Below are 23,139 nucleotides of genomic sequence, written 5' to 3' on the forward strand. Positions count from 1 at the left end.
ACCGTAATATATCATGTCCTAACTGTGCGGGTTAAGAGTCAGTTCGTTACGATAATGATGGTTTCGATAGAAATTCGGGGCACAAAAGCCGCCTTCGAGCACTCTGGGCAATGTTGTCTTCGCCGTTTCGCAGTGGCGTAGCAAAAGCCTTTTCATTGCATTCTACATGTGAATAAACAACTCACGCTGCGTATATGTACCTTCTTCCACGCAGCCATTACGAAAGCCACTTTGTGGAGGAGACACTGTATGCCTTACAGCCTTAAGAAAATGTCCACACCAACGTTGTGAGCCTACCAAACACCCCTAACCTTCCTTATACGACGTTTGTGACGGTGCAGAAAACTTAGTGCGTTGGGCGCAGAAAAAGCAATCATCTGATACAGGTCAACAAGAAGAAAACAAAGAGAAGACAACCGTTTTATTTCCCGCTGTGTCATGCGCGTGTAGGGGCCCGCTGCTTGGTGCGTAGCATTAGACTGTTTAATCTTTATAAGAGCATCTCAAAAATACTTTATGGAAGCCTACTACGCATTTGGATACTTATCCAGGAGCTCTGAGCACTGAACCTCGCAAATAAGCTAGAAAGGACGATTTACACGTGATCATTTGACCGATGCTCTGAAGAAAATTGTTCTCTTTCTCCTCGTGTGTTGCATGCTTGTGCGGGATACATGTAGCTTGAAATTATTCAGAGGTGTCAGATGCTGGCAAAGTGACTTCATTACTGGAAATACGCTTTTTAATGCGTCACAGCATCAAAGCGGGCTATTTCTATCGCAGGCACTGTGGCCCCTCACAAGCGTAGTGTAGCAGACGACAGCGGTGCGAGTCCCTAAGCCGACGTCAGAGCCAGGGGGCGCCACTCAAACATCTCACCGCCAATAGCTAACGCGTTGTATAATCGGTGGCGTCAGCAATCCACAAAGTTTCCCGACTGGGACAAGGAGAAAGGCCCGAGAAGGTACAATCCTACATGGAAGAATTGTTCCGGGGGGACGTCGATTGGCTGAAGGGTGCCTACGGGAAGCAAACGAGGCGTTTTTCGGTTTTGGCAAAGGTCACAAGCCGTGACGTATCGGCGCACGGGCCGGTAAAGTCCCGGCCAGTTTTTAAAAAGCGCAGTAAAAGCGCCGACGCACGCAGTCGTAACTCCGAGCCACGCGGAGGTGACCAGTAGGTGCGTCGTGAAGCTCGCGAAGGACGCATCGCGAGATGCTGAAGCACAGCGAGAGGCTCATAAGGTCAGTCTTCGCGAAAGTTTCGGCGGAACAGAACACCATCACGGAGCATAAATGCACGCATAGAGGGGTCGGCTGGCTCGGAGACGGTCGATGACGGTCGATGATTTGGCAAAGCGACGGACCATGTGCACGGCGGTGATAAGCAATGTTGAGCAAGTCCGACACAGCGAATACGCAAGGGTCGTAGTCATTGCCTGTAGGGTCAGGTGGGTCCACAGGATGACGAGACAGACAGTCCGCGTCACTGTGCATTCAACCAGACCTGTAGACGACCGAATAGTCATATTCCTGGAGTCGTAATGCCCAACGACAGTCGTCCGGTGGGGTCCTTTAGAGAGAAAAGCCAGCATAGGGCATGGTGATCCGTAACTACAGCAAATGATTTGCCGTACAGGTGAGGGCGGAACTTGCTTATAGCGCAACAAGTGCGAGGCATTCGCGCTCAGTGATTGAGTAATTGCGTTCGGCAGGGCTCAAAAGGCGCTGTCACTCCATATAGTGCGACCGGCCTATTGCTGGACCATATACCGCTCCTATATACCATGGCCACTTGCGTCAGTGCGAACTTCGGGGGGAGCTCCCGAATCATCGAATTGGGCCAATATAGGACAGTGGGTCGGGCTGTCAATGAGAGTGGCAAAGGCGGTGTCTTACGCTGGGCCACACGAGAACGAGGTATCGGTCTTCGGAAGATCCGTGACCGGTCGGGCTATCGCCGCAAAATTCTCGATGAAACGGCGGAAGTACGAACATAGGCCGACAGAGCTGCGAACGTCCTTCGCAGATCGCAGGACACTCAGCTAATCTTGGCTCCGTCGTTGAGTTCCATTCCGTGACAAGGGCCCGTGACAGTATAGGGACCGGGCAGCTGGACGGGTGGCGCCACCACTCGGCGCTCCCCTCGTCAGTGGAATGAGCCGGTGCATTGGACTACACAGCCTCCCGTTGTTTTTGTCGTGTTTGCTTCGGTGCTTTGTATGTTTTGGTGGCGTTGTGAGCAGACACGTGAGATAAAACGAAGTCTAAACAGATGTGTTGGGTTCTTAGATGCAGTAATGACTACGTAAGCTTGTCAGACGCATCTAAAGTTGGGTATCGGCTGCAATGGCATGAGCACTTTTTGCAGCGATCTGCGCTTGGCTACACGTACCCGTTCTGAGTACGAATAAAACTACTATTAGTAGTATTATTTTCTTCTTAAATGCACTAACGGCTACGCAAACTTATTGGATGCTTGTAAGGTTCGGAATGGGCTACATTAACACGAGCGCTTTTTGCAGCGCTCTGCGCCTGGCTCCGCGCGATCTGTGTAGGAATAAAGCTTTTAGCAATATTATTATTCATTTCTGCCACTTTAAATTATCTTCACTGGTTTCAATGACTACGGTTTCAGCGCCAGCCTTAGCGCTGGGATACCTCGATACGTGTGCTTTAAATAGAAAGGCACCTTCATACGAGATTGATTACCTTGTAGCCGTAGAAATGTTGCGGTAGTTTACACTTTCTGTAACCGTGAGCTTTGTGCCTTCGGTTTTGGTGGGCGACACTGTGACAGCATGGGAGCCTGAAAGCCGAAGTGGAAATCCCACGTTTGTGGTGGTCATTTTATCAAGAGCCAAAGTTGTTCACCAACTCAACAGCCCAAGCTACAAACCACCCCTCCTCCCCTTCCCGTTTTACCCCCTGCGTAGAATAAAGGCTGGCACCGATAGTTAAAAAATGTGGCAGTGTTAACGTCAGCCGGTGTTTTTTCATGCTGAAGTATTCTTTACAGAGTACCTAAAAAAATCGTGTAATGCCTGGTGAAGACACCAAAAACGCGCGATTAGTTGCCTCAAATATGGGTGCATGAGCCCGAGTCCTCCACCCCAGACACATTTCCGACACGCTAGAAAAAGTTTAGATTTGGAGAGGGGGCATGGAAGTTCAAAATTAAACAGAAAAATCACCTAGCCCTCCGTCTAATGATTATGATGGTTGAACACAAAGCTTTCTTCGTGCGAAATCGAATGGGAAATGGTCAGTCAAAGACGCTGCGATCAAAAGACCAAACTGCGTGCTGGTCAAATTCGACGCTTAACTAGTCAAAGTTTAAATCCAGAAGGCAACCAAGGAAACCCATACGATAGAGCTTTGCGATAAACCATCATCGTCGTTAGACGGAGGTGTGCATGATTTTTCAAGCGTAGGCGGCAGCTTGTAAACCGACCGCAGCATTCAGTTGTGAAGCTGAGTACAGGTTTCGGGCACCCTCCTGACTTGCGTCCTTCAGTCACGCAGGAATTGGTTTTTGGAAGAACCATTTACCAACTAGCCAGCAACCATTGCAATTCTTGTAAAGCAATGCTTCTCTACGACAAGCAATAACATTCTACTATCATGCGGTATTTATTCTATCAACGATTCCCGATGACTGCAAGAGCACTTCTGTGAAATTAAACACGTTTCAGCCGTAGGTAATGAAGATACGGAAGCGTCGTCCGTCACAATTTCTGTTTTGAGGTAAATCTTCGAAGACACCCTCCAACTTTGTCTTTCGCTTGTGCACGACGTCGGCGCCGTTTCGTCATCAACTGCCAAAGGCCAGCGCCGTAGCATTCCTAGATCGGTTGCACACACCGGCTTTGAGGGAGCATTCAGCGGCAATATACTCCTCGATTCGCGAAACTGCATGCAGGCATGAAAAAATTGCATGAAGCAACGAACTTTCACTTCCAGCTTGACTTCCAGCTTGGCGCATTGAGCGTCGTCTGCTATTTGTAAATACTGAGTATGGGCGTAAGTAACACACATGGCATGCCTCGTAAACGTCACATCCACACTCAAGATTTACCGATCTGAAAAATGCACGTGGGGTTACGTTCGCTTTGCAAGCCGCACCGCAGAAAAACGACAGAAAGCCATGCACAACTACGCTGCGCTGTCCGCCACCGGCATTCCACTGACGAGCGGTTCGCCACGGGCGGCGCTGTTCGCTGAAACGACGGTGGTGCCATACAACGGCCGCCCGGTCCCTATAGGGCAGGATGCTCTTTATACAACGAGGAACATACTGCATACTGGAGCATGGCGGCCTCTGCGGCGGAGAGTCTTGTGAAGCATCTCAAAACGGGCCACGTGCCCTGTTCGGAATGGCGAAGCCAGAAAGTTTAATTTTAAGGAAACCATTTTAAAGGAAACTCGGCGGGCTTGTGAAGCCGAATTCAAATCCCATTAGCTCCTGTTTACGCGCATTCCCAGCGAAGCACGTTGGCACGTTCCTCGTGCAGCGACACTCGCAACCTCATGGCGCAGCAGTTCCGTCTCAGCTTGTTGCTGCTGGCAGTGCTGGCTTCCCAGACACGCGGGTTAGGCTTAGTTCCACGGCTTCCGACGCCGCCTTTTTGGCTCAACGAACCATTCAGTGCTTCTGCAAGTTTCACGCCGCCGCCGCCGCTGCTGCTCTCTCGCTGCACGCGCAGCCCCGCCGACGAGCGAAGCTGGCGAGTCTCCACCGGCAGCGGCCGACCTGCAGCCCGGAAGCGGAAGCAGATCGGGCCGCACTTCCGCGGACGCTGTGAGGCACGCGGTCGTGTACCCGCCCGTCCTGAAGGTCCGCAGCTCGGGCTCCCCAGAGCTGCAGCTCGCCATGATGGAGCACTTGGCTGCCGTCCACGGTGGGGACAGCTGCAGCCCCCAGAGCGACGACGAGACCGGTGAGATATATACACGGGCGCTATCGTGACGGTGACGGTGACGGTGACGGTGACGGTGGTGAGGATGGTGACGGTGAGGGAGATGGCGAGCGGGGAACTAAAGTTCCGTATCTGTGCTTCACGGGCAGGGTGTCGGAAAAAAACAAGAAGCGGAACCGAAAAACTAAAAAAAAAAAAAGATATTTTTGGCCGTAACGAAAACGTATGGTTTTAAGAGCGAATGCTCTTTATAAGCGACCCCAAACCATCCACCGCCGGCGGCGGCGTCCGCAGTGCTCCTCTATAAAGAAACAGCATCCGGCGGCAGGTTTCGATCCGCGGACTTTGCGGCCGCAGCGCGACGCTCTACCGATCAAGCCACGGACGCGACGGTGATATCAGTGTTGACGCGCCTTATATCTTTAACGCATTCAAACTACGTCGCCAGCGGCGTGCGTTGGCGACTCAGCGGCGTTATAGCGGCTTGATAACTGCGTGGTGTACACGTGATACTACAAACCCGATGGAAGAGATGGAAGAGAAGGCGGCGAGGCGGTGGGCTGCGGGGGCCGAGCGCAAGCGCCGCAAGCGGGCCGACAACCGTGCATTCGCACTTTCACATTCTCCCCCTCGGGGAAATGCGGGGGAATTTTTTTTTATTATTTTTTGTTCAGGCCTAGCGAAACTGAAAAAAAAATTGTTTCGGTTTTCGCTTTGAGTGGTAAGTTCAGGTATCCCAGGATTCACTGTACGTTCTATGAAGCGAGGGGATATTGCTGGCATAAAATTGTCTTTCGCCTCGCCTTCACATTCTCTCCTTCGGTTTCCATAGCCTCCGTCTGCGTCGATAGGTGTAGTGCTGAGCTCCCCGCGCGGTCTTCGCGCATCTGGCTGCAATGCACACGTAGCGGCCTTAAATAAATGGTACAGGTATTTATTTATTTATTTATTTATTTATTTATTTATTTATTTATTTATTTATTTATTTAACCATATTAGCCCTACGCCATGGTTTTAGAGGGGGGTTATACGTGAACAAATACGAATATTTTGAAACACGACATAATAATAAAGAAGAAAAAACACAATGTTTGTCATGAACAGCAGCATCCGCAATTAGCAGCGAATACAGCAGACTGCAGTGGTGCACACAATGAAAACGGCTACGGGTCATGTTGCACTTATACGCAAGTGGTGCCAGAGCGCAGCGGAAAACATTTCATAAGAGGCGAAAAGAACAGTGTCGGGCAAGGAATTCATATCTATAATAGTTTTTTTTTTTTGAAAAAGGTGCTTCGAAAGTGGTGTTCGCCATGAATACTCACAAATTTTTTGCTGTTACTGGATGTATACATGGGGTGCTGGAGGTATACGTTAACCCGTTGCTATCTTCTCTCTACAATTTGTTTCATGCACAGCCGGATTTTGAATTGCCTCAAATTTATTCATAAGAATTTCAGTGTTCAGGCCCCTGACCAAGGCTGCATTATGACGAATGAACCGCGTATGCGCGCAGCACGCTGGTTTTCTGCAGCTCGGAGTGTTCAAATAGCGCTCCAGGATTTTTCGTCTACAACGTGGTCTCAAATTCAAACCTGGGGGTCGGGTTGAGGACTGAAGGCATGTAGTTTCCGGGGACCAAGGTCAAAACGTGGAGCGTCATTCACAGCTGCGGCATCAAAAGGTCCTAGAATTTTTAATGCGTAGCATTCTTTGCCGAGCACCCCCACAGCCAAGACCGTGTAACGCCCTGCATTTCCACAAAAATGCAGATATCGCGACAGTTCCACCTGTAATCACTATAAAGGCGCAAATGGAGATAACTGGTCGCGCGAAATTTTGAATAACTAAAAAATAAGAAAATATAAAAAATGGCGGAAAATGGCAAAACGTACAACGCATGGCATTTCCACAATAATGCATATTTCGCGATAGTTCCACCTGTAATCGTTATAATAGCGTAAATGGAGATAATTTGTCGAACGAAATTTCGAAAACAAAAAAAATAAGAGAAATATTTCAAAATGACGAAAACTGGCGAACCGTACGTGTAACGCCCTGCATTTTCACAATAAGGCAGATTTCTGAAAAGTTCCACGCGTAGTTTTTATAATAGCGTAAATGGAGATAATTGGTCTAACAAAATTTGGAAAAAGTAATAAATAACAGAAATATAAAAAAAATATTGAAAATGGCAAATCGTATAACGACCCGCATTTCCACAATAATGCAGATTTCGCGGAAGTTCCACATAAAATCGTTACATTAGCGTAAATAAGAAAATTGATAGAAAGAAATTTTCATACTCCAAAAAACAAGAGAAATATAAAAAAAATATTGGAAATGGCGAACAATGTAACGCCCTGCATTTCTACAATAATGCAGATTTCACGAAAGTTCCACTTCTAATCGTTATAATAGCGTAAATGGAAATAATTGGTAGGACAGAATTTAGACAAACCATAACACTTGGCTGAAAAAAAAACACACTCAAGACAAGTGGCATAAGAATTCTACGCATTATTGGACGATGCTCTGAATTTCTGCGGAATTTTTTGTGTGTGTGCAGTTGAGCTATTTAACGAACATTTGTGCAAAAAAGAATACGCACCACTTAATCCTTCTTAACATCATTTCATATTCTAAATGTTTTTTTACCATAATTTCATTAATCTCAATTTTTTTATTGCGCGCTAACACGGACCGTCTATGAACCGTTACGGACCATTGTTTTTTTTTTGTTTTTTTTTGTTCCGGAGCTGAACCTGAACGAAAAACATTTTGTTCCGACAACTTGTTCACGGGGCTCGTTCGCCATAGCTGGTTTGCCATAGAATGAAATGGTTGTGCATTAACTGTCATCCCGTGCTTGAACGATGACGCAGACTTCGTTGAGCCGGCATAAACGCCCGAAATTATTTAACCTAAGTTACACTTCGCGTACAACATTGAGACAAAACTGCCATGAATTACTCCTAAAGTGTCACTGTAGTCCTACACGTCCTCGAGCGTTTCTGTCTGCACTGAAACAAGCATGAAGTGCCTTGCAGATTAAAAATCTTACAGATCTATTTTGCGTCGATACTGTTAGCGGCTTTAGAGGTAGGTAGGTAGGCACGTAGGTTTAGAGGCCAATTGATTGATTGATTGATTGATGGATTGATTGATTGATTGATTGATTGATTGATTGATTGATTGATTGATTGATTGATTGATTGATTGATTGATTGATTGATTGATTGATTGATTGATTGATTGTGACACCCCGTTTGTGTAAGGGTATACGTCTCATCTTACCAAATAAGATAATGTATTTTTGCAACGCTACCCTGGTTTTTAGTGCGGATTTTAGCGCCGCGCTCATATTAAATTGAGTCATAGCAGATGGTAGCTGTTCTATGCCGTACCCCTCCTCCCTCTGTGCCTTTTTTCAGCCGGCAGTGGACTCTTCTTTCAGTCGCCTCTCGATCGTTGCAGTGCACTTTCTCTGCGCTGCTTTTAGCCTTCGGAAAGGTGAATTTTTTCGTCACATGGATTTTGGATGAATAAAGTCGAATTTCAACACGGCATGCCAAGTCCGGAGACCACGCGTGCCCCGTCACTTTGGGTGTTTTTTTTTCCCACAAACCCCTTCGTCCTCATGCAAGCTGCCCTATACAGCCTCAGAAAACAAAACAGTGTGCCCTTCCACTTATCGTAGAGATTTTGATTTCTGATATCAATTTCTTTGCTCTGCACGTACACTTCAAACAATGTTTGGGATTCCATTTTTCTCGATTTATTCAACTGTGCCTCCTTCACCTTTTTATTATCTTGATTGTGCTTGCGGCTTGACTGTTCTTCACATGTTTCATCATCAGCCACTGCGTGTCTACGCCTTTGATGTAGAGATAATTAAACACTTCAGCTGTCGACATGCGTAGATCCACAGTTCTTAACCTCCCCTCAAAACAAATTTTCCTCGGGGCTTCTCGAAATTCAAACAGCACCAATATCCTGCATACCCTTTCACTGCTTCCTTTGTTGTTTCATTGTACATATATATGCGCACGCTTAAAGCAAATTAAATGACTTACCATTTTTCGGTTTACTTCTAGTCCTGAGAGTGCGTCGTATATTCAGCAAGTACTTCGTTCGGAAATGTGGGGCCCGGAAATATTACACTTTCCAAGTTCCTTGCACCATTTCGCATTCGTTATTCCCCTTCAGTGCTCCATATTCCAATATATCCACGTTTCGCGAATTAGTTAAGTGGCTTCTACATAGTACAGGCACGCCGCCTACGCAGAGCAACGATGTACGGAGGGTCAGTGTCGCCTGAAGCGGCTGGGCAAGATACGAACCGCAGCAGCAAAAGACTGCAATGCGAGCGAGTCGAAGTACTGGGAGGAACCTCGATTCCTAGGGATGCCTTCGGGATAAGGTGCACAGCCGCAGTGCCGTGGTATAATTCGCATCAGAAATCCCACCCCGCAATCATGTGCGCTACTTGCGGGCGCTGGGCGCGACGTCTCTTGTTCACGGAGACATACAAAGAAACCGGGTGACGACAGGGGTAAACATCACGAGAAGCGTTCATTGCAACGTGCGAACACTATGCTGCGCACAAAATACTTGTAGGCCATGACAATGACGTAAGAGCGAGGCCTTACAAAAAAAAACGTCACAAACTACTCGTCTGACGACGACGATGGATGAAACGCGAAGCTTTAATTCTTGCGTGCGAAAATGACATGGCGAAGTGGCAATGTCGAAGCCCCTACAATCAAAGCCGAAGTGCCAACGATCAAAGTGCAAACCGCCTTATAGAGTCTAAGTCCAACTGTCAACGATCAAAGTGCAAACTGCCTGCGAGTCAGTTTAACTCGAACGGTAGCAAACGAAACCCTCACGAAAAAACTGAACGTCCCGCCCCAACCCATAGTCGTCGTTAGACCATCGCCGTCGTCCAAAATCCAAACTGCCAAAGTCCACTTCAACTCACCTAAAGTCCAAAGCCAAAGAAAACACTGCGCTTTGAGTGGCGCCCCCTGGCTCTGACGTCGGCTTAGGGACTCGCGCCGCTGCACTTTTTTTTATATATACACTCGCGCCGCTGTCGTCCGCTTGTGAGGGGCCGCAGTGCCTGTGCTAGAACCCGCCCACTTTTATGCTTTGGTGCATTAAAACGTGTATTTCCAGTAATTCAGGTATTTTGCCAGCTTCTGGCACCTCTAAATAATTTGAAGCTCTATCCCGCAGAAGCTTGCAACGCACGAGGAGCGAGAGACCAAATTTCTTCAGAGCATCGGTCAGATGTTCGTGTGTAACTCGTCCTTTCTAGCTTGTTTGCAAGGTTCGCTGCTCAGAGCTCCTCGATAAGTGTTCGAAAGGCGGAGGCTTCCCTACAGTATTTTTGAGGTGCTCTTATGAAGACTCAACTGTTTACTGCTACGCACCAAGCAGCGGGCCCCATCACGGGCATCCCACAGCAGGAAATAAAACGGCTGTCTTCTGTTTCTTTCAGTGTAGTTGACTTGTTTCGGATGAATGTTTCTTGTGCGCCCAACGCATTAATTCTTCTTCAGCGTCACGACCGCCTTATTAGGAGGTTTGGGGATGTTTGGGACGCTCACAAAGTTTGTGTGGATATTTTCTTCACGCTGTAAGACATACACTACTGTCTTCACAAATTGGCTTTCGTTATGGCTGCGTGCTAAAGCGTGCATATCCCCAGTGTGTGTTGTTTATTCGAATGCAAATGCAATGGGGAGATTTGTGCTACACCCCGCGAAACGACAATGTTGTTCACAGTACTCGAGGGCGGCTTAATTTTGTGACCCAAAATTCTACCGTATAACCACCGTACGGTGTTGAAGGCTTGATATACTCGCTAACGAACGTAATAAATATACGTGCCGGTTTTCAGTATAACAAGAATGGAAACAGATTTCCCCTTCAGGCGTAAAGAACAAATCCTGGCCTACTAGGGATGACGTTCGATGAATTGAAGAAAATTATTCTTACTCTCTTGTCCTGGACTGAGGAGCCCGCCCACTAACCAGCTCGATTTTACTGTAAAATAAAGTTTTTTGCTCCTCCCGACCTCCTCCTCGTCAGTGCAGTTTTACAATAACGCATATCTGAATATGGGGAAAATATCGGTTTAAGACATGCACAGAAATATCCCTCCAAGTCTCAGCAAACATAGTGCTACTGTATTTTTACCGTACATATTACTCGTTTTGCTCAATAAGCCCCCATACTGGTTAATACCAGCACGCGCTAGTAGGTTATTCGGAACTCAACCTACATATTTGCGCCGCATGTCGGCATACTTGCATGCGATGACAATGTGAAGTGATGCGATACAATACTTTCGAGCGTTCGGCAAGGTTGCAATAACATTTATACGGTTACTGGGAATCGTAATGCCTACAGCGAAAGCCGACAGCCCATAACGCATGGAATTTCTTTTGGTCTTGCACTTTCGCTGTTGTCGGTTATTAGACTGTTTCCTTTGTTCGAAAGATTGCTGAATACATAAGCCGACGCCTAGCTCCGACTCTTCGCGCTCCGCACAGGACCGGCTTCGCCATGGGAACGGGCGACGCCGGCAATGTTTCTTCCTTAGCGGTATCCAAAACTATATATACTTTAAATCCTTCCCTGAGCTACTGTATGCGAATTTAAGTCTTTTATTGCGATAAAAAGTTGTGCATACGCAAATCTGGTGCGGACAAGCATCAAAGGTCAAACGAGCGCAAAGAAACAGCTAAGAGAGCAAGCCCGATAGAAGCAGACGACAAATGCTAGAATCCCTAAGCCGACTTCACGAAGGCGCGCTTCGCAGCGCCGCCCGTGGTCGCGCTCACCGCCAATAGAAGAGGTCTTCGTAACGTGAGGGACCCGGGTTTGATTACGACCACGGGAAACGTTTTTTTTTTTTTTTTCTTGTTTCATCATCATCGTCAATAGCATTATGTTCCCTCCCATTGTGTAATGTTAAATTTGCTGCAGTGCGTTTAGATTGCGACACCGCAACAGTGAGACCAACTTATGGCACTGCAAGGATCAAGATGGTTCCACGCACCACTGGGATACCTGGCAGCGGTATTGCAGCTCGACCACCGACAGGAAGCGTGTAGACAAGACGGCTAAACGTTGCGCGAGAAGAACGCGATGCAAGTGAGGAACAAGTCTGAACAAAGATCGCAAACCTCCTTGGACTGCAGTTCCTTCATAACTCGGTGCTGGCGTTTCTTTTTAAGTGCAGAGCACTTTAGGCGCTCGTCTTGTCGTCCTGGCTCGCTCGCTGGAACCAAGCATATCGCCACGGCGTTACGGTGTAGCATGTCACGGTCCCTTCGCCGCGGCGTAACCGAGGGGCTTCGGGAGCCAAGCGGCTATGCCAGGATATACGTAGCGTGACCTAAGGTTTAGCTGGTTATTCTTAGCTTTCCTGGTTGTCTATGATTAGCTGATTATCGTGCTTACTGCTGCTTATCATCCAATCCAAATCCAATTCAATCCAAAACCAACCCAATTCAATCCAAGCCATGCCAATCCAATTCAATGCAATCCATAACTCCCGCTGGCGCAGTTTCAGGCAGGGGGCGCCCGAGCACTGCGAAGGCGGGAAATTTGAACTGCATGGGGTGGTAGCTGTAAGCGGACAATGGTGTTGCAGCCCATTATGGCGAATCACTGCTCTGCATTTCCGACAGCTTTCACATTGAGTTGAACGGCTTTAATTTGTTCGCCATTAGTGACAAAATAGTCGCAACGAGCCAGCGGCCCTACTAACTGACGAAATTCGCCGGGAACCTGTCTTTCAGTTCACTTCGACATACAGTGCTTCGCAGAGGTAGGGAGGTAAAGAGTCACGTCGGTCTGCAATTATGGTTCGCATGCCGCTCCATGGAGGTCTGAGTGGATCGTTTCGCCTACAGTCGTGGTTGTCGATCCCTTCGAATTAAGGAACAGGCACGTCCTTCAAACACACAGGTCATTTAGTTCCCGCTTCCTCTGGAAGAGTCCACAAAATTATCATTCGGTTGCAGTCTGCACCAGGTTTACAAAACGAGCCCGGAGGCGCCTCAGACGTTTTAAACATGGGTCTTCAATCGTGTCCATGCTGCCTCTCCTCTTGCCTCCCTTCAGGAGCGGCTAAAATAAAGGAGCGCGCCTGCTTTTTTTTCCACACCCAGAAAAGGAAAGCAGTGCAGTCAACATACAGAGGGCGTCCAGCAGGAGGAGTTCCCCCGACCTATGGCCTCCCTCCAGCGGCAGCAACAGTGTGGCCCGCACTCGTCGGAGATCCCGCGAACGCCTGAGCGACGTAAGTCAGACACTTTCTAAACTTTACGCTCAGCCCCATAGGAATCCATATGTTGATATGCTGAACTAATCAGCTCTAGTCTCTGATATCATCACTACACTGCTAGCCCTTTATCGTTGTTCTTTGTTGTCTACACCACAACCAAATTCGAAAAGTGGCGTGAATAACACCACAATTTTGGCGACCGCATAAAGTGTTCCAACGCAGGGTTTACGCAGGTAAACTAGAAGCAACTTGGCGACACCAAACGCACATGTGGAATGATCACTGGCGAGCAAAGGACATCGGTGCCAGGAGCAGCCTTTCGTACTTTTATCAAACGATAGGTCAGTGCAATCAGCTTAGGTCACAAGGCAACACAATTTGCCATTCAGAATTCCTCGTTGATCAAACACATTAGCGTGTATTCTCCGCTTAAGGTGAATCAACGTGAAACTGACAGACCATACTGAACTTCTCCAAAAAACAAACTGGAGTGGAGGCCTTCCCGTAGCACGCGCAGCGCATTCCGTGGAGCGCTCCAAGGAAGGCAAGCGCTCTGTACCATGCCAGGGTTTCATCCACAGGAGTACAAATTAAACCAGCTTGATCATTATCTGTGCAATACCGAGAACTACACAATGCGTTGGTCAGTGTTAACCAATGAGGGCAGCTGTGCCCATGCGTCCACCTGCGGCAAGGTGGCGCTTTCATCCACCTCCTGAAGGTTTATGTGGCCTCTAGCATTTTTCGGCTCATTGAACTCCATGGACGCACATAGATGAGCGCAGTAGTCTTGCCCAAAGGATGAAAACTTAAGCAGTTCTAGCAAGCTAGCCAGCTAAGAAAAAATGTGTACACTGCAGGTCAAGGAAACGTGTCAAAGCACACGTCACTATTCGTTTAGGATACTGTATCAAAAGATATCCAACGATGCTTCTACTAGCGACACAATCCATGGTTTGTGATCGTAATTGTGATCATAATTGTGATCGTACCGTTACAATCGTCGATATAGACAAAAGCTTGCTGAACTGCCGGAATATTGGCTCAGTACCCGGCTTAAAACATTTTCCCGCACGGGCAGATTTTGAAATGACATCAGCCTGCGTCCCTCGTGCCTCATTTAACGGCGCCTCGTCCTTTTCTCGAGAGCCGTCATCGCATGCCTTTTCCTAGTGTAATCTAGTCATGGCGTGCGGTGCCATGCATTCTACGTTTCATAGTGTGCGTTACAGACACATGCGCCGATAAGTATTGTAGCATCTCCACGGGCCGCCCAGAGGCTCCCCGAAGAACAGTTACTACGCCGTTCGCTAGGAGAGCAGAAAGTCCACTTGTCTTCAAAACCAGGATCACTTTTCTGTCATGCCTAACAACGTAAGACCGGGGAGGTCATGGCGGAGAGGAACTGCAATCGCTGCTGCCACGACGTAGCGAATGATGCCCGCGCAACGCAGTGACGACTAACAGAATGTGCTTAACCATGTGCCCCTAACTCCACCGTGTCTTTATCTCTGTCGGCGGCAGAACCGGAACCTGCGGAAGACCTTCGGTGCAAGTGACCCGCCAAACGCGGGAGCCGACGAGCACGTCATTTCACGAAGGATGCTGGGATCCGCGGTGTTCGCGTCCGTGCTCCTGGTGGCCTCGCTCTTCCTGTGGGCGGTGGTGCATCTGCAGGGGACGCGGCACGCCGAACAGCGGCTGGTGTGCTCCACCGACGACTGCCTGGAGCACGCGCGCAATATCCTCCGCTGGCTCAACTCGTCGTCAGACCCCTGCTACAACTTCCACGACTACGTCTGTGGAGGAGTCGGTGCCCAGGCGACGACATCTGCGAGCGGTCGGGAAAGCCTCTTGCGAAGTGTGTGGCGGGAGGCTCGTGCGAACAGGTAGACAACGAGTATTCACAGTTCAAGTCGTGGAATTGTTTCTGGATAGGATAGGATAGGATAGGATAGGATAGGAATAACTTTATTAAATATGCCGGCAACTGACGGTTTAAAGCGTCGTAACGTTGGCCAAGCGTCGACCCGGGGTTATGCCCTTCTTTGCAATGCCCCAGTTCGGCCCGTTTGTGGCGGGTCGTGAGGCTCGTGCTTTTCGAGCGCACCCCGGGCCCGGCCTGCTGGACGGCCCATATAGTTGAGTGTCCTTGTCTGTACACTACGCTGTATACTTTGAAGTTCGAGCGGGTATGTCCTGGAGATAGCTTTGTTCGGGAACCTGGCACAGTCCCACATGATGTGCCATTGGTCCAGCGGACCCACTGCGCAAACACTGCACACACCACTCGATAGTGTTTTGGGCGTAGCACGTGCAGAAGTGCCGGGGCGGGGAGTGACCCTGTCTGTAGCTGCCTTAGGATGACGGCCTTCTCCCGACTTCCGTCGAGCTAGGCGATAACACTTAGTCACTTCACCATAACTGGCCATTCGGTCCTTGGTTTAGGATCACCACACGGAACGTTCACTATCAGGGAAGCGGAGGGAAAGCGCTCGCGCCGCCGAATGGGCCATCTCGTTGTGATTCGGTGAGGATGCAAACTCGCCCGCGTGAGCCGGGAACCACTTGATATGGATGGTGCTGCCGCGGTCTTGGAGCTTGAGCTTGCCGATGATGGCGGCCGCCGGCGCGCACACTCGCCCCTTTGCAGTTTCGGATGGCGTTCCTCGAGTCGCTGAGCACGGTGCGACACTCGGTCTCTCGGAGATCGCCAGACTGATGGCAGCCTCCTGGGCGTCTGTGGCGTCTGTGCACCGCACGCTCGCTGCCGTTGTCTTGGTACCGGTAGTCGCCGCAACGGCGCAAAGCCTTCTCGCTGGTATTCCGATGCGTCTACGTACCAGGCGTGCGGGTCTTACGCGTGTTGCTCGGTGATGGCCTTGGCCCACGCCTGCCACCGTTCTTGGTTGTACTCATGGTGCACGTTCTTCGGGATGGGGTCCACGCGGATGTGGGCGCTCGCGGATGGGGCCCACGCGGACCTTGCACGGTTGCCGGCTGGGAGCTCGCGGGGTTGTTAACCTAGGGACACCAGGATACTGCGGCTCGTCTTTGCGGTGTAGAGGGGCTCCATTTGCGCGGTGAGCTGCGCCTCGGCTATTTCCTCAAGGGTGTTATGAACACTGAGCTGCAGGAACCGAGTCGTACTCGTGGTCTCCGTTAAGCCCAGCGCCGTCTTGTAAGCCCGTCTGATCAGCGTGTTGATCTTCATCCTGTCGGTTACGTGCCAAAGTAAGATGGCAAGTTGGGCTAGTTGGTGCAGATTAAGATTCATGGTAAAAAATAGCGCAAGGAACACAGGGCCAAAAGGAAGAGTGGACGACGCATGCGTCGTCCACTCTTTCTTTTTGCCCCTGTGTTCCTTGCGCTGTTTTTCACCATGAATCTTGGTTACGTGCCAGTTGAGGTAGGCCGCAACGTATGCGATTTGACTGATCACGAAGGACTGGACGAGGCTCACGAGGCTGTCTTCACGCATGCCCGCCTGTCGCGACGAGACTCGGTGTATGAGCCGGATGGCGTCCATTGCCTTGGTGGTAAGCTTGTTGATGGTCTCGTCGTTGCGGCCGCTCTTGTTTAGCAGGAGGCCCAGGACCCTGATCTTGGAAACTTCGGGAATGCGTTGCCCCGATGCAGTCACGATCTTGATGTGATCGCACTCTCGAAGGGGAGCGCGTTTCCGTACCGGTCGTAGCGGTGTGAGGACGAACAGCTCGGATGTGGCGAGCGAGCACACTAGGCCGGTGCCTTCAAGGTGATGCTCGAGGGCAGTAACCGCCGCTTGCAGCTGCTGCTCGATGCTGGCGTCGGTGCCGCCGGCCGCCCACAGGGTAATGTCGGCGTGGATCGTGTGCCGTACGCCGGTCCCCGCCACTGCCCTCGCTACCCTGATCATGACGAGGTTGAAGAGCAACGGCGAGATGACCGAACCCTGTGGTGTACACATGCTGCCGAGCCTGCGTTCGGGGAGCTTGAGGTCTCCGGAGTGTGGTTAACATGCAGTTGGTGGTCAGGAAGTCTTGAATGCAATTGTAGCTCTTTATCCCCATGCATGTGGAGTCTTGATACTTGAGCTAATATGGCTGAGGGTTTGATTTTGTCGAATGCGCTTGTTCAAAAGCAGTTGTCGCCAAAGTGGTATCCATGCGGCCTTGTGAGAGCGTAGATGTGGGCTGTTTGCTTATGGTACGGAACAGGAGGTAACGAGAGAACAGGATCTTGCGCTTGTCGTATGCTTTTCTTCCGTCCTGTTCTCTCGTGCGCTAACTAATAGCATTTCAAGTGTCATCGGCCGCTGTCGCTGGTCGCTCTCCGACATGGCAGCCGTGGTAAAGAAAAGTTTTCATGCTGAAGAGATGGAACTCATGCAAAGAGAAATGCAGAGGAGAGGCCTCCAGTAATTCCAAGCACTCGTCATGCAATAAATACTCGCTTTATTTGGAACGAGGCATTGTTCACTCTACTATCGGCAAATACCCTTTCCGCGATTCAGCCATTACACGTTCCCGATCCATTGGGAGGTTTTGTACGCTACCATACACAAGCGTGGCTGGTGGCGTGCAAATCCATACATTAACGAACGTCAAATTCATTAGGTTTAGAATCAAATGCGCACAGTTTACAAAGCTGTTCACTTGTAAGAACGTTCCGATATCGGTTGGTTATGCTTTCATGACGGGATTTGCCAAGCGAACAACTTCAGACATGCGTGCTTTTAGTGTACGCCGCAGTAGCAGTTTTTTGCTAACGAATGCCTTCTTACTTCACGCGCAGACTGGCCCGCGATTACACCCGCCACATCAGGGCCATGGGCATCGCGCAAGATATGCTCTCCGCGAACATGACTTCGAAAGCAGCCAGGAAGGCTTCCGAGGCCCTCGGGATTTGCCTGGGAAGGAGCAATGAGAACGACTCCCGCCAGCTCGTGGAATTCATGAAGGAGCGAAAGCTCAAATGGCCCACTTTGGCGGACCCATCGAGCGGCGTCAACATTAGTGGCGTACTGGACATCCTCCTCGACCTGAGCATCAACTGGAAGGTGTCGCTCTGGTTCGACGCCTCTGTCTGGCACGTCGACAGCCGTGGAGGAGGGAGCGAGAGGCGCGTGGTTGTCCTCGGTGAACCAGGTCACGTTCCTTTGCTGCGAATGGAGCAAGTGTCGCGGCTGCAAGATTCTACCTACGCGAGCGCTATACGGGAAGTCGCGCATTTCTTGGCGTCGGGCGACAGTAGTGCAGATGACGGGACGCTGAAAACGTTAAACGATACCGCAGCCGTAGAACAGTTGCGGCGGGACGAATCGGCTCTTCGAGAAGGGTTGTTGTCGGCGCTTAGCAGTGAAGATGTCTACGACGTTCTTGTACCACCACATCAAGCTGGCTCTCTGCTCCAAGGCCTCTCATCTGATGACTGGGCGAACCTCCTCCGCAAGCACACGGTGTTGCCAAATGGATCAAGCATTTTTTCCGATGGTTTCTTGGTCCTCAACAGGGCACAGTTTACTGAGCTTTCCGACCTGCTTAACGAAATTCCGCCCTACAGGCTGCTCAATGCCCTGGGCTGGATGTTCGCCTACTGCTACGTCTGGATAGCCGGTTCGAACTTGGATGATTTCCCGGGCTCGACTGTGCCGACCGACGTTGTCAGCCGAGGTGCAGAGGAACACCGGTCAACTTATCTTCTCTGTTTCTTAGCCATAGAGGAGTCGTTTGGAATCGCTTACATGGGAGAGCGCTTCGCCAAAGACTTCACCGGTGAAGAGCGCGTTAAAGTAGCCTCTGTACTCAACGCTACCGCCACCCAACTTATCCAGGCAGTAGAGGCGTCGCAAGCCATCTCAAACGCAACAAAAGTCGCAGCCGTCGACAAGATCGTCGATCTCGCGGACAAGGGCCTTTGGCCTCCAGAAGAATTCCGGAGTTTACCGCTCTTGGATGCCCTGTACGCCGGGTTTCCTTCTCGGGCGACGGTCGAGAACTTCTGCAACTATTGGCTCAAATCCCGGCAAGCCCTGAGGGCGGCTTTTTCGGAGCGCCACTACGGGACGCTGATGACTGCCAAGCTGAGGTGGTACGCGGAGGAAATCCTCTACGCCTACTCTCTCAACCTCATGTCCATCGGTCTGGCCGCCATATTCCCCTCAGAATACTTGCGGCACGGCGCCCTCACCATGACCTACGCCGGCTTGGGGTTCCAGCTTTCCCGGAGGCTGATAAAGACCATCGATGACCATGGGAGAGCAGTAGACCGTTACACGGGAAAGGCGATGAACTGGTGGGAAGAGCGCCTCCAATGTAGGATCGCAAAGCTGCACACGCCGAAGGAAAAGAAGCTCCTCGGAGATCTATTCGCTCTTGACCTTGCTGTAGCCGCGATGGCGAACGTCTCGGCGGTCAACTCTGGGCCACTTCGGCTCACGTACCTGGAAAAGTGGACGCCCCTGCGCACCTTCTACGTGAGCTACTGCAGCCACTTCTGCGAGCAGCTCGGAGCCCGGGACATGTGCCAACTCGCGATGAAAGGTTCGGAATTTGGGAACGCTTTTGATTGCCAGTGGCGCCAAAGTGATCGCGGATGCATCTATGTTTAGACATCAGCCGGAGGCGTTAGAATTTCTTTCATTTTCTGGCGGTGCAGGTGTACCGTTTTGCGCAGCCCAGCACAGCTTCGCATAGTTGTGGTTTGGACATTGTGACTGCATAGTTAAGTGTTGTCAGTTTCCGTGAAAACGGGATACGTGTCGCTGACGTTTTATAAAATGCATCAGCTTAATGTTTATTTTGTACGCACCTAGTTCTGCGCATGCAATTATTATGATCTTTTGACGCTCACACTATTTTTATTCCTGTCTCGTATTAAATTTCTTTGAAATCGCGCGTGAGCTTTCGCTTGGATTATTTATCCCTATGCCCTCCCAGCTGCGCCGTTGAACTGCCCAGTTGTTCATGATTGTCACGAGAGCATAATTATATCAGTGCAAAAATTATACGTTTTTCCGAACTTTACAAGCAAAACATAGTAAATGTGCAGCAGTTGTGAGCGAGGTGTTTCTTTCGTTGCTCTTATGGTACCACTGAACTACGTTTTCTTTTCGTGAAGAATTTATTGACTGTTTTATTTGGTATAAATTTCATTCAGAAGTCTCCCTATAATTTTTTGTTACCTTCTCTAAATGAGCGCGTGCGTAGTTAGTCTTTGGCTAGAGACGTCTCGATTAAGAAAAACAATTGACTTGCTTTTAAAACATTTCACTTCCTTTGCATACCTGTAGTGTTTTTTCGTTGGTATGCATGCCGCTCTCTTTTCCCATCTTTAGTGTTTTCTTGTTACTACGTTTGTTATTTCGGTTTGACGGCGCTCGTCATCCTTTTCGCGTGTGTTTGTTTCCTTTATGCCAAACAAACAGGGCTTAACATCTCTCAGCCAAAATGTCGAATCCAGTATGCCATCGACTTTTTTAACACAGCCCCTTGCATGGACAGAAGACGGTTTGAGGAAGATCAGGGTCTTCCGGTTTACCCACGTTCCTGTGCAAGTTTCCTCACGCGGTGGAATTGTCTCCGTCACATTTTCCGGGGGTATACTTGCTTCCCACCGTATAACGTGGACAGCGCTATTGCTGCCTGTACGAATCACTTGACGTGACGCGCAACCGTAAATGTACTTCGGAGTAACTGTGATGCTGATATTTACTTCTACACTAACCGGAATTACTCGGTTTTGTACCAAGTCGCGAAAAAGTCGCGAACTAACTGTTCGCACGAGATGTGTTGAGTGGCTTCCCGAGGAGAGCTTACGACCCGCCCGCCCACCGTCTGTCCGTCCCGTTCTGGGGGAAGGGAGGGGGGTTAAGCTGATTTAAAGTTGCCAATTTTACACTGGCCTTTTTCCTTCTATGCAATTCACCTAGTACCGCACGATCTCCGTTGAGTCGGGGATTCGGTTTATTTCCAGTTTTAGTGCGCAGCCGCTACTGCAGTTTGACGGCGGCGATGACGAGGGCCACGGCACGGGCATGGCGGCGGCGTTGTCCCCGAGCGAGCGACGACAGGAAGAAAACTGCGGAGGAAAATGTGGGAAAGGGGGAAGGCAGCGTGCTGTGTCAGAGCCCCCTCTGGCTGTGTCCGCACGAGACGCTTGGAGAAAGGGGGAGGGGGAGGCGGGCGCGCGACGATGATGTGCGTTCACTTCCTGTGACGCAGTTCGCGGTCTCTTCCTGTTTCGCACTTCGCGCCGCCGACGCAGAGGCTCACTATCGCTGCCTCCGAGAGAGCCCACGAGTGAGTGATGCTTCAGCGATGATGGGCGTTCGCTCCCTAAGACTCAGTTTAGCTGCGCACAAATCATCGCATCAGGGAGTATCGTAATCGCCGGCCACATTTTTTAAGAGCGAATGCTCTTTATAAGCGACCCCAAACCATCCACCGCCGGCGGCGGCGTCGGCGGGCGTCCGCAGTGCTCCTCTATATTTAAGAAAGAAACAGCATCCGGCGCCAGGTTTCGATCCGAGGACTTTGCGGGCCGCAGCCCGACGCTCTACCGAATAAGCCACGGACGCGACGCTGATATCGGTGTCAGAACGCGCCTTATATCTTTAACGCATTCAAACTACGTCGTCAGCGGCGTGCGTTGGCGACTCAGCGTCGTTATAGCGGCTTGATAACTGCGTGGTGTACACGTGATACTACAAACCCGATGGAAGAGATGGAAGAGAAGGCGGCGAGGCGGTGGGCTGCGGGGGCCGAGCGCAAGCGCCGCAAGCGGGCCGACAACCGTGCATTCGCACTTTCACATTCTCCCCCTCGGGGAAATGCGGGGGAATTTTTTTCTTTTACGTGAGAAAGCAAAAGTTGGGAAGGTACGCTAAACTTACTAGCTTTTTTTTAGATGGATTTTCAATTTTGTAACGAATGCATAGAGACGATCAGAAGTATTTTGAAAACTACCCCAAAGACAACTTCGTAGGGGTGTAGAGAAATGATGCTCAGAGCTAGAAAATTGTCATTGGCGGTGAGATGTTTGAGTGGCACCTCCTGGCTCTGAAGTCGGCTTAGAGACTCTCACGGCTGTCGTCTGCTACACTCCGCTCGAGAAGCAGCAGTGCCTGTGCCAGAGATCGCCCGCTGCGATGCTTTAGTGCATTAAAAAGCGCATTTCTAGTAATTCGGTTATTTTCGCCAGCTTCTGACACATCTGAGTAATCTCAAACTGTATCCCCCACAAGTTTGCAACACCCGAGGAGAGAGAGAACTTTCTACAGAGCATCGTTCAGAAGATCGTGAGTAACTCGTCCTTTCTAGCTTATCCGCGAGGTTCGGTGCTCAGAGCTCCTTGATAAGTATTCAAAATGCGTAGGCTTCCATACAGTATTCTTTAGATGCTCTTATGAAGACTCAACAGTCTAATGCTATGTACCAAGCAGCGGGCCCCTACACGCGCATTGCAAAGCAGGAAATAGAGCGGCCGTCTTTTATTCCTTTCGTTGTTGATTTGTATCAGCTGCATGTTTTTTTTTTCTCTGTGCCTAGCGCATTAATTTTTCTGGGAGGCTCACAAAGATCGTGTGGATATTTTCTTCAGACTGTATGATATACATTCACTTCTTCACAAATTGGCTTTCGCCTGCAAGAAGGTGCATATCCGCAGCGTGCGTTGTTTATTCACATGCAATGAGAATGTTTGTGCTACACCACCGTGATCGCGCCCCAGACAACGTTGTACAGAACATATACTTGAAGGCAGCTTTTGTGGCCCGAATTTCTATCGTAACCATCAAGCCGAACAATTATGACATGATTACGGTGTCGAAGGCTTGATATACTCGCTAAAGAACGCAGTAAATAGTATATGTGCATATATTACAAGAATTGAAACCGATGAATATTTCCAAGCAGCTCTTTATTGTTTTCCACAC

The 23,139-nt window shown here is 49.7% G+C and overlaps 1 protein-coding gene across 1 annotated transcript in view; it reads left to right on the forward strand.

Annotated features, from left to right (window-relative positions):
- The window catches only part of LOC144137779 (neprilysin-2-like), a 71,682-nt gene extending 51,392 nt beyond the window's left edge, over nt 1-20,290 (forward strand). The window contains exons 5-8 of the mRNA XM_077669755.1: nt 4,706-4,939; nt 13,108-13,238; nt 14,748-15,112; nt 18,000-20,290. Coding sequence (XP_077525881.1) covers nt 4,706-4,939; nt 13,108-13,238; nt 14,748-15,112; nt 18,000-19,815 — 2,546 coding nt within the window. The 3' untranslated portion in view covers nt 19,816-20,290. The remainder of the gene's footprint in view (nt 1-4,705; nt 4,940-13,107; nt 13,239-14,747; nt 15,113-17,999) is intronic.
- Nucleotides 20,291-23,139: the final 2,849 nt, after the last annotated feature.

The sequence above is a fragment of the Haemaphysalis longicornis genome, unplaced genomic scaffold, assembly GCF_048455015.1.
Source record: "Haemaphysalis longicornis isolate Haplotype H1 unplaced genomic scaffold, Haemaphysalis longicornis Haplotype H1 scaffold_5, whole genome shotgun sequence".
NCBI lineage: Eukaryota > Metazoa > Arthropoda > Arachnida > Ixodida > Ixodidae > Haemaphysalis > Haemaphysalis longicornis.